At 42.3% G+C, this 12,424-nt stretch overlaps 1 protein-coding gene across 1 annotated transcript in view; it reads left to right on the top strand.

Annotated features, from left to right (window-relative positions):
• LOC124712951 (transcriptional regulator ERG homolog) overlaps positions 1-12,424 on the top strand; it is a 290,618-nt gene that overhangs the window by 101,964 nt on the left and 176,230 nt on the right. The window contains exon 3 of the mRNA XM_047242911.1: positions 10,909-10,980. Coding sequence (XP_047098867.1) covers positions 10,909-10,980 — 72 coding nt within the window. The remainder of the gene's footprint in view (positions 1-10,908; positions 10,981-12,424) is intronic.

The raw sequence follows: 12,424 nt of genomic DNA, 5'->3' as shown, positions 1-12,424 counted from the left end.
TCTCCTATCAACGCGAATTTAAAGAAGACGTTGTGGAACATGTAGCTGCCAGTCCGCGAACAAGCACTCGTGCAGTTCCCCATGAAGTACAGGGCTATTACAAATGATTGAAGCGATTTCATAAATTCACTGTAGCTCCATTCATTGACATATGGTCACGACACACTACAGATACGTAAAAAAAACTCATAAAGTTTTGTTCGGCTGAAGCCGCACTTCAGGTTTCTGCCGCCAGAGCGCTCGGAAGCGCAGTGAGACAAAATGGCGACAGGAGCCGAGAAAGCGTATGTCGTGCTTGAAATGCACTCACATCAGTCAGTCATAACAGTGCAACGACACTTCAGGACGAAGTTCAACGACGATCCACCAACTACTAACTCCATTCGTCGATGGTATGCGCAGTTTAAAGCTTCTGGATGCCTCTGTAAGGGGAAATCAACGGGTCGGCCTGCAGTGAGTGAAGAAACGGTTGAACGCGTGCGGGCAAGTTTCACGCGTAGCCCGCGGAAGTCGACGAATAAAGCAAGCAGGGAGCTAAACGTACCACAGCCGACGGTTTGGAAAATCTTACGGAAAAGGCTAAAGCAGAAGCCTTACCGTTTACAATTGCTGCAAGCCCTGACACCCGATGACAAAGTCAAACGCTTTGAATTTTCGGCGCGGTTGCAACAGCTCATGGAAGAGGATGCGTTCAATGCGAAACTTGTTTTCAGTGATGAAGCAACATTTTTTCTTAATGGTGAAGTGAACAGACACAATGTGCGAATCTGGGCGGTAGAGAATCCTCACGCATTCGTGCAGCAAATTCGCAATTCACCAAAAGGTAACGTGTTTTGTGCAATCTCAGGGTTTAAAGTTTACGGCCCCTTTTTCTTCTGCGAAAAAAACGTTACAGGACACGTGTATCTGGACATGCTGGAAAATTGGCTCATGCCACAACTGGAGACCGACAGCGCCGACTTCATCTTTCAACAGGATGGTGCTCCAGCGCACTTCCATCATGACGTTCGGCATTTCTTAAACAGGAGATTGGAAAACCGATGGATCGGTCGTGGTGGAGATCATGATCAGCAATTCATGTCATGGCCACCAAACTGTGGGGTTATGTGAAAGATTCAGTGTTTAAACCTCCTCTACCAAGAAACGTGCCAGAACTGCGAGCTCGCATCAACGATGCTTTCGAACTCATTGATGGGGACATGCTGCGCCGAGTGTGGGAGGAACTTGATTATCGGCTTGATGTCTGCCGAATCACTAAAGGGGCACATATCGAACATTTGTGAATGCCTAAAAAAACTTTTTGAGTTTTTGTATGTGTGTGCAAAGCATTGTGAAAATATCTCAAATAATAAAGTTATTGTAGAGCTGTGAAATCGCTTCAATCATTTGTAATAACCCTGTACACATAAGTCACAAGAGTGTACGGCGTCTTTTGCAGGGAGTGCACTTTCATCGACTCCATGGTCTTTCATTTCAAACTACGTGACTGCCTGGTTTTGAACCATGGCAACGATATTTTTAACTACCGCGCTTTGATCGTTGGGCAAGGGCGTATCTTACAGACAACTTCCGATGGAAAGTAATCGGAAGGAGATGCCCAGTCCCTTGACCTGCACCCCTCTCTGACTTCAGTCCTCTCGACTTTTCTTTCTGGTCGCAGGCCAAGTCCCTTATGCACCCAAGAGAGTTGTATCCTACCAAAACCACGGTTTGGTAGTTCTGGTACATTACATAAATGACGTAGTAAACGGTAGGATTGCCGGTAGTATTAGTTGCACTGATAAGAAAAGAAAGATCAATGAATGTGTTTGAGAAAAACTGGGAGCCGGCGATTCTCTTTGTTTTTCAGTTTGTCTAGTTTTTTAGTTTGTACATAATTAGGACCACACATTATCCAGTGTTAGTCCACTGTGTATTTCATATCATTACAGAATATAAATCACATTTGGTAAGTAATAAAAATTAGTGAGCACGTACGTAACTTATGGGCTTTTAAGTAAGCAAAACAATTACTTTTGATGCAAATACAATTTACATACACTTGTTATTTTGTAGAAAAGTAGAACATCAATGGCAAGAGTTTCCTGTCATTATTGATAAACGCGAAAGTTGTTTATGAATAACAGAAACACGTTTTACATAATTCCGACAAAGTATTGAAACGACGTTCGATGTATTTTCGTTTCTCGCTTTGATGTTTTTTATCTTACATTTTTCTTGGGGAAACGGCATTTTCTACCGCTGTATGATAAATCTGAATTGTTATCTTTAATTTTACTATAACATCCCTCTGTTTCACTTTACGAATCAATAATTTTCAAATGAAACGTGAATAATCTTTATTTCGCTGTAAATACTGGTTAAATATAGTTGAGACATGAAATCTCGTAGGGGGCAGGAGAACACGACTGTATTATAATGTAGCACTGTGTTGGAGCTCAATAGGTCGCTTCAAAAAAATCGTACAGACGGTGAAACATTATTACTCAAATTGCCCACTTAACGCATTTCAGTTTCCACCTGCTGACCTAAATAAATCAGAAATGCATCAAGTGAGCAAGTTGAGTACTAACGTCGTTTCTTACTGGCTGCCTAATGTTTTTGAAGCTACCTCTTCAGCTCCAGTACAGTACTACATTAGAAAAAAACTGTTTACTTTCAAGTAGCAGACAAGATGATTAATATGAAGAACAAAAATGTTCCATAGGTTTCCTGGCCCTTCATATCTACTATGACACTGTTCGAACACGTAAAGCGAGTAGTCGTCATGAGTTAACACCCGATAGGTATGCAACACACCTACTGGTCAAGTAAAACGGATACAATCACAACTGATCGAGTCTACGTTTACTTATGTTAGTCTACAGTAGCCTACAATAGTTTTGCCACTGTAGTCTCCAACATCATTAGGAACAGTACCTCAGCTTATTGAGTGTATCCGTACAGCGTTTGATACTATCAGAACAGAGCTTGAAATTTTACGTTGACCATATACTCTAAAGTATCGACGCCACAAAATCGGTTCACAGTATTTGATTGTACTGTACTGTTTTGTCAATACGAGTTTTCTGAATTACAGGAGGTTGGCGTTTCGCTTAACCTATCAGTGTAGAAGGTGCGCAGTGCTGTAGAAGCTTTATTTCTCATTTCCGGCCGTAAGTTCCTCACAGTAAAGTGTTTAGATTTTCATCCTCTACAATCTCAAAATTTATCAAAAGTTCATTCTGTAAGGCAGTGTACAGGGTACTGTTTTAAGAACGGGCCAGCCGCCGTGCATCTGTGCCTAAGCATATTGCATGAGCAACAGCCGTAACGCGGCGAGCGGAAGCACGCGAGCGGCGCTGGGTGGGCTTTTTGGCTGGGCGCTGGTGTTGGTAACACTGGAGGCGGGGGCGGTGGCGGCGTGTACGTGAGCCTTGGCGAGGTGGAGAGCATGCGGTGGCGGCGCGGCGAGAGGCCGGCCGGCCGGCGTCGCCTTCCTTCCTTCCTTCCTTCCTTCCTGCTGGGTGGTGTTCGCGTCCGGCCGCCGGCGCTCGCCTGTTTCCGGTGTGGCCGCAGCGTCGGGGGCGGGGCCCACGCCGCGCCGCGCAGCGCCCAGCCGCGCATGCGCACTGCCGTCCGCCCGGACCGTCTCCATCGACACCGCCGGGTCTCGCCGCCTTCAAACTAACTCCTCTCGCCAGCGGCCAAATAACGCTGCATCGAGATTGCACGCTTCTGAAACGATCACTTTTTTTAACACTTTTATCACAAGACCAACAACGACGAATTTTAAACGGAAACTTACATCAAAGATATAACGTACGCATTATTAACTTCGATAATACATCGTTTCTTTTTTTCATTTTACTCTTTAATCTTTCGACTGTTTTCATACTGCCACTACTGAACTCAACATCTTCTATAACCTGGTATCAGTATTCTACTCTTTGCCTACCTACCCCATTATTTTTGGCACATTTTCATTAGGTTACTTTCTTATCTGTCCATCTGTTCAGGACAAAATTTACAATTGATTTTAAACTATCTTAACGATGAGCAAGAGACTTTAAATTTTAAACATATGTCAGAACTGGATGACAATGCTACATTAAGTAACCTTGCTTGCCGGTCTCTTAATAAGGGTGAGGGTGACGTTGAAAGAGGTCAATAATGCCTAATATCTAGGCTGCCCTGCAAGACCAGCATGTTATATCGGTAGTACCAGACTTCAATCTAGAGGGTATACTTGCAGTCGAGCTCGTCTGAGGAGTAGGAGAGGGAGCAGGAGGAGATGAACAGACAGGGAGAGGAGGAAATGGACAACGGAGAGAGAGAGTGGTGAGGAGAAGATGGACAAAGACAGGGTAGAGGAGGAGGTGGACAGAGAGAGAGGATATGCAAATATGGACAGAGAGATGAACAGAGAGAGGATGAATAGTTAATAGCTATGAAAATACCTTAAAGAATTATAATGAAAACATTGGGTGCTTACGATACGTAACTGAAGCTTCAATAGTTCAGCTCCTACCTATTACCTGCAGCCCACGTTTATCGTTAAAAACCTCACAAATCTTTTCTATTAAAAATTCAGAATCACGAATTTTTACAACTATGTGTTTGGGGTTAGGAATCAGTATGGCACAAGGAGCAACTCTTTTATACTTCTTATGCTGATTTAAAAATGTATTACATTAAAAGTATATTTTTTGTTCAAATAAATATTCCCCTCTGCTGATGCTATCAGTGAAGTGCCATTCCTGGATGTCGTAGCGGATACCCCATGAACCTGTCCTTCCTTCTGTTCGTAATAGTCCTTCGTAGATTTCTTTCCTTCTCTGTTATTTCTTCAATTCGTACTTTCCCTACCCATTTAACTTTTAACATGCTTCGATGTGCCACATTTCAAATCAGTTCATTCTTCTCTGAATGTCCGATGGTCCTAGTTTTTCTTATATACAATGTTGTGTTCCTGATGTACGCTCTCAGGAACCTTATTTCCGTATCAGTATCCGAATCGGTCAGAAACTCTTCTTTGCCTATGCCAAAATATCTTTCGTATTTCAATGCTTCGGCCAACCGGAGTGAACTTGCTTCCTAGCTGGGGAAATGGTTTCATTCCATTACTTCGTCGATCTTAATTTGTATTTTGAGCAAGTCGATATCCTCCTTTCTACTACTTATCACGAGTTTTGCCTTCGTTTTGTTCACCGTTAAGCCAATTTTAGTATAATGTTCGCTGTCCATTCTCCGTACCTGACTAGCAGTCTCTTCGGCGGTCCTCAGCATTGGCTCTATTCCCCTTTCACTTTTACTCCTCTTCCGAACATTTCATTCCATCGTTGCTTCTACGACCCACAAATTGAAGAATAGGTGTGATATGCTGCATCTCGGTGTTATGTCTTTCTTGACAATAACTTTTCTTTCTTAATATTCCACTTTGATTACTCTCATCTAGGTTTTGTATATAATGTAGACTTTTCGTCTGTCTCTGTAATTTAGACACAATATTCTCATTTTACCCCACACTGTCGAATTATTTATGTGGATCACAAAATACTGCGAAAGTATACTGAATTTTATTCAGCAATGTTAGATTTAGCTCTGTGCTAAGTCTTCCCTTCGCTTCTCTTCCTTCTTTGGTAATGTGAAGGCATGCTTTCCTTAAAATCTAGTAGCAGATCGTCCATTTCATTTTTTCTGACTCCAGTTAAAATAATCATCTGGTTCTTTTACTTCTCACAGATTTCGGTAACTTCGAAGATATTTCATCGACTCCAACTACTTCTTCGAGCGAAATTATTAAAACTCTGTCAAACTCTGACCTACTATGACAGGCAGGAGGTGAGAAAACTTGGATTTCACGGTCGAGTGGCTGCTCATAAGCCACACATGACGCTGGTAAATGCCAACGATGCCTCGCTTGGTGTAACGAGCGTAAACATTGGACGACTGAACAGTGGAAAAATGTTGTGTGGAGTGACTAATCACGGCACACGACGGGGCGATCTGATGACAGGGTGTGGCTATGGCGAACGCCATCTGCCAGGGTGTGTAGTGACAAATTCGGAGGTGGTGGTGTTATGGTGTGGTCATGTTTTTCATGGAGGGGGTTTGCACTCATTTTTGTTTTGCGTGTCACTATCACAGCACAAGCCTACATTGATGTTTTAAGCACCTTCTTGCTTCCCACTGTTGAAGAGCAATTCGAGGATGGCGATTGCATCTTTCAACACTATAGAGCACCTATTCATAAAGCATGGCCTATGGCGGAGTGGTTACACGACAATAACATCCCTTTAAAAGACTGGCTTGCACGGAGTCTAGACCTGAACCTACACAACACCTTTGGGATGTTTTGGAACATGGACTTCGTGCCAGGCCTCACCGACCGACATCGATACCTTTCCTCAGTGCAGCACTCCGTGAAGAATGGGCTGCCATTCCCCAAGAAACCTTCCAGCACTTGATTGAACGTATGCCTGCGAGAGTGGACGCTGTCATCAAGGCTAAGGGTGGGCCAACACCATACTGAATTCCAGCATTACCGATGGAGGGCGCCACGAACTTATGTCATTTTCAGCCATGTGTTCGGATACTTGTGATCACATAGTGTACTTTGTGTGATTTGCTGCTGAACGCGCGGCCTAGCGGCAGGCGTTGGCTCCTGAAGTGTTAGCGCTTTGTAGCGCCATTTTATGACATTTCCGTAACTGGTTCTTATTCTCAAGATTTTCTTTACAACCCCTCGAAAACTTTCGGTATCGTTTTGTTATACTCTGCATCTGAACTGATTTGTCCAATTACACTAAAGCTCCGACGAAACTCGTACATAACTTTGACTAAGTTGCATGGTTTTTCTTACACGCTTTGTATTTTGCCCTCTCCTATTTATCTCGGGAATGGAATCTGCTCCAGGTACTGCTAACTGTATGAAGAAAAAGTCATAAATGTCTAGAGCATACTCAGATGATCCCTTAAAGCTAATCGTTTACTGATGGAGTCTTTCCGGTACTGATTAGTTGTGGCCTTGTACAATTACAGTTCTGGATATGGAGATATTTGCACCAGATCTGAGTACCCAGATAATACGTAGCGTTGGAGAGCTGTAATATTATTCCGTCCTCAACGTTTCAGCATTCAGAGCACCATTACTTACATATTTTTACTAACCTGAAGCTACAACGGTCAGTATAATCTGTCACTGATTCATATTTTGCTATTTGTATTATTTGCTTTTACTCCAAATATCTCCTGTAGGAGTCTACCCAGGTTACTTGTAGAGTAGATTCTGATTCTTTGCTGTTTAAAACTTGCCTCAAATATTCTGCAAACCAGCCATTTGATAGAACTATAGCTTTTCCTCTACCTGAATTTGGGGCTGTTAATTCTATAGTTCTTTATCTTCGTACAGTTACATCTGATGTAATTTGGAATGTGACCATTGAATGACAAGGAAGTGACTGATTTGTTTACTAACGTAATCACCCGTATAAGTAAGAATTAGTCTTTTATAGATTAGCTGACCCAGTGAAAAAGTCTTTCGAGGAATCAGAAAGCCTCTAACGTCCAAGTACTTATCAATTACGTTTGCATCTACTTCTACATCTACATGGATGCTCTGCCAATCACAGTTAAGTGCCTGGCTGAGGGTTCATCGAACCACCTTCACGATAATTCTTCATTATTTCACTCTCGAACAGCGGAAAATAACGAACACCTATATCTCTCCGTGCGAGCTCGGAGTACCCTTATTTTATTACAATGATCGTTTCTCCCTATGTACATCGACGTCAACAAAATATTTCGCAGTCTGAGGAGAAAGTTGGTGATTGATATTTCGTGAGAGGATCCCGCCGCAACGAAAAACGCCTTTTTTCTAGTGATGTCCACTCCAAATCCTGTATCACGTCTGTGACACTCTGACCCCTATTTCTCGATAGTAGGAAACGTGCTGCTCTTTTTTGTATTTTCTCGATTTACTCCATTAACCCTATGTAGTAAGGATCCCACACGGTACAGCAACACTAAATAAGAGGACGGACAAGTGCAGTGTAGCCAGTGTCTCTAGAAAATCTGTTGCGTCTTCTAAGTGTCCTGCCAATAAGTCGCAGTCTTTGGCTCGCCTTCCTCATAACATTTTCAATGTGTTCTTTCCACTTTAAGTTGTTTGTAATTATAATTCCTAGGTATTTAGTTAAAGTGGCGGCCTTGAGATTTGATTGATTTATAGTGTAACCTAAATTAAACGGATTCCTTTTAGCACTCATGTGGATGACCTCACACTTTTCATTATTTAGGGTAAATTTTCCAGTTTTCCCACCATATATATCTTTTCTAACTCGTTTTACAATTTGTTTTCATCTTCTGATAACTTTACTACACGATAAGCGAAAGCACCATCTGCGAACAACCTAAGACGGTTGCTCAGATTGTCTCCTAAACCGTTTATATAGATGTGGAACAGCTGAGGACTTCTAACACTATTTCGGGAACGCCAGAAATCACTTCCATTTTATTCGATACCTTTCTGTCAATAACTACGAACTGTGATCTCCCTGATAGGAAATCAAGAATACATTCGCATAACTGAGACGATATTCCATGAACACGCAATTTGATTGCAAGCCACTTTTGAGGTACAGTCACAAAAGCTTTCTGGAAGTCTAGAAATACGGAATCAATTTGAAATTGTTTGACGATATTTCGTGTGAGTAAAGAACCAGTTGTATTTTACAAGAACGATGTTTTCTAAGTCCGTGTTGACTGTGTGTCAATAGACCGTTCTCTTCGAGATAATTCATAATGTTCTATCACAATTTATGTCCCAAACTCCTGCTGCGTTTCAACATTGATGATATGTACCTGTAATTTAGAGCTTATTCCTATTGCCTTTCTTGAATATTGGTGTGACCTGTGCAACTTTTCGGTCTTTGGGTAATGATCTTTCGTCGAGCGAGCAGTTTTATATGATTTTTAAGTGCGGAGCTGTTGCATCAGCGTACTCTGAAAGGAGCCTAATTAGTATACAGTCTGGACAGGAAGACTTGTTCTTATTAAGTGATTTAAGTTGCTTCATTACTCGAAGGATATTTGCTTCTACGTTACTCATGTTGGCAGCTGTTCTCGATTCGAATTATGGAATATTTACCTCGTCTTCTTTGGTTAAGGAATTTCGGAAGGCTGTGTTTAGAAACACTGCTTTGGCAGCACTGTCATCGATAGTATTTCCATTGCTATTGTGCAGAGAAAGTATTGGTTGTGTTTTGTTGCTAGCATACTTTACTTGAATCTCTTTGGATCTTCTGCCACGTTTCGAGACAAAGTTTCACTGTGAAGCTATTAGAAGAATCTGAAGCCGGTGCTAAACTTCGAGCTTCTGTAAAAGATCGCTAATCTTGAGAATTTTGTGTTCGTTTAAATTTTTCTTGAAGATGAGCTGTTACAGTGCGGAATAATGATTTGTTCTAGTCTACCAGAAGGAGCATCAGACCTGTTGATCACGTATGCTGAACAGGGACATGTCCTTAGCACCTCCCTGGCGGCTTTCCATGCGAAGGCCCCCCAGTTATCCCAGAGAATCGATGTTTAAGTTTTGTGCCTAAGTCCTAGACTCGTAAGGCTAGTCAGAGTTCGACCAAGCGAGTGAAGCGCAGTGGCTCAAGGTCATGTCTACTATGCTGGCGGAACTGGTTCAGACGCTATCCGTGAAATTTTTCTTTCAGTTTCCATCGTATAGATTATCATTAAATAGTACCAGAATAGCCCAGAATCTTAGTTCACTGCCCTGATTTGTATAATTTTTTAAAAATGTTACGTGGTGGAGACGACCAACTGCTATTGGCACTGTGACGAACAAGAATCTCCATTAATTCCTGAAAAAAGACGGGGGAATGCAGCTGAAACTTTCCAATCAGGCATGCAAAACGCACATTAACAAACGCGAGGTTGGTACTGGGCTGTGGCAGTGTCTACTCCATTGCTCAGCCTCCTTACACCAAGCACGGTGGTAAGGCGACTCAGTTCGACTGGTTGATCAAAACTTTGGAGCGAAAGCAGTCGTCTTTCTCCCACTGGCAGTGTGGTATCACCGTGTCTCACTCTTTGATGTTCGTGCAGAAAAGGCAAAATTGTCACAATAAATTATTCTCTGGGGACGGTAGTGGTGGCACAGCATCCTCTGTCCTCAGTTAGGCCAGGTGCCAGCTCTGATCCCAAAGGCACGAAGTAGACTAATGTCTTACTTTCGCGAAAACTGCCTGCCTCCTGGGGGACCTCTGTTCTTCTGATGAGGTTCACCGACTGCCTTCTGCCTACAAAGAGGACCCAAAGACGACACTGGAAGTCCACCTTCCCAGCGCGAAAGTTGCAAAGCTTTGCTCCTAGTAAATGTACCCAGTACAGATAAAATTAACCACAAAACAGTCACAGGAATGAAACAACATTACATAGCAGTATGCGACATTAATCTGTGTCAGGAAATCAGGTACACATCAAGTTAGCAATTGAGTTTACAGGTTTTACTGGCAGATGGCCCTCCTGCAGGTTAAATGTCAGCTATGGCAGCTGGGAAACTAAAATTAAAACTGCTGCCGAATCATAACACAAAATAAATTTCTTGAAAATGAGAAAAAGGAACAAGAAGATATGCTGCGAAAGTGTATATTGGCATATCCACATCCCAGATATTTTTTTAAATATTACCTAGCTTATTCTAAAATGTCAAGAGAGTAAGAATTAAAGGCTCGTAGTGCACGTTTATTAATGAACTGTCCTCCAGATCCCAGATACAACCAGAATTCAACCATAGTTTAGTTAAATTCTAAAAACTTCAGGATTGTAATCATTTTCGTGCGAGCATGATGATGTAGAAAATGATCTGTTTTTCGCACCGGGAGAGTTAATGCAGTGTGATGTGCATTGTTGCAGGTTACGGCAGCAACTCGCTGAGCAGCATGTCCAAGTCGTCCCTGGACCCGCACTCACATCTCAGGCAGCCCGGTAAGTTATGTCTGATAAGTAGAATAGTAATTAAACGAGTGTACACAACACTATTTAGTCAAATACGCCGCTGAGCCAAAACATTATGACCAAATGCTAAACAGCGTTTCGTTCCACCTTCGGAACGCAATACAGCAACGATTCTAAGTGGCATAGATTTCTCATGGTCTTGAAAGCCTTCCGCAGGCTCCAGATGTCTACGTACAGGTGGCGCAGTACTCGTAAAATGCAGGCCGGTGTTTTGGGGAAGCGGTGCTGGCCCCTGGCAGCGTCCCAGATACGTCCATCGGATTAAAATCAGGAAAATTTGTTGGTTAAGCCATCAAAATTGAGAATGCGCTAGGTGACGATCAGTTTGGCTTTAGGAAAAGTAAAGGGACGAGAGAGGCAATTCTGACGTTACGGCTAATAATGGAAGCAAGGCTAAAGAAAAAACAAGACACTTTCATAGGATTTGTCGACCTGGAAAAAGCGTTCGACAATATAAAATGGTGCAAGCTGTTCGAGATTCTGAAAAAAGTAGGGGTAAGCTATAGGGAGAGACGGGTCATATACAATATGTACAACAACCAAGAGGGAATAATAAGAGTGGACGATCAAGAACGAAGTGCTCGTATTAAGAATGGTGTAAGACAAGGCTGTAGCCTCTCGCCCCTACTCTTCAATCTGTACATCGAGGAAGCAATCATGGAAATAAAAGAAAGGTTCAGGAGTGGAATTAAAATACAAGGTGAAAGGATATCAATGATACGATTCGCTGATGACATTGCTATCCTCAGTGAAAGTGAAGAAGAATTAAATGATATGCTGAACGGAATGAACAGTCTAATGAGCACACAGTATGGTTTGAGAGTAAATCGGAGAAAGACGAAGGTAATGAGAAGTAGTAGAAATGAGAACAGCGAGAAACTTAACATCAGGATTGATGGTCACGAAGTCAAAGAAGTTAAGGAATTCTGCTACCTAGGCAGTAAAATAACCAATGACGGACGGAGCAAGGAGGACATCAAAAGCAGACTCGCTATGGCAAAAAAGGCATTTCTGGCCAATAGAAGTCTACTAATATCAAATACCGGCCTTAATTTGAGGAAGACATTTCTGAGGATGTACGTCTGGAGTACAGCATTGTATGGTAGTGAAACATGGACTGTGGGAAAACCGGAACAGAAGAGAATCGAAGCATTTGAGATGTGGTGCTATAGACGAATGTTGAAAATTAGGTGGACTGATAAGGTAAGGAATGAGGAGTTCTACGCAGAATCGGAGAGGAAAGGAATATGTGGAAAACACTGATAAGGAGAAGGGACAGGATGATAGGACATCTGCTAAGACATGAGGGAATGACTTCCATAGTACTAGAGGGAGCTGTAGAGGGCAAAAACTGTAGAGGAAGACAGAGATTGGAATACGTCAAGCAAATAATTGAAGACGTAGGTTGCAAGTG

This window comes from Schistocerca piceifrons, chromosome 1, assembly GCF_021461385.2.
Source record: "Schistocerca piceifrons isolate TAMUIC-IGC-003096 chromosome 1, iqSchPice1.1, whole genome shotgun sequence".
Taxonomy (NCBI): Eukaryota; Metazoa; Arthropoda; class Insecta; order Orthoptera; family Acrididae; genus Schistocerca; species Schistocerca piceifrons.
This window is presented reverse-complemented; position numbering and strand designations above follow the sequence as displayed.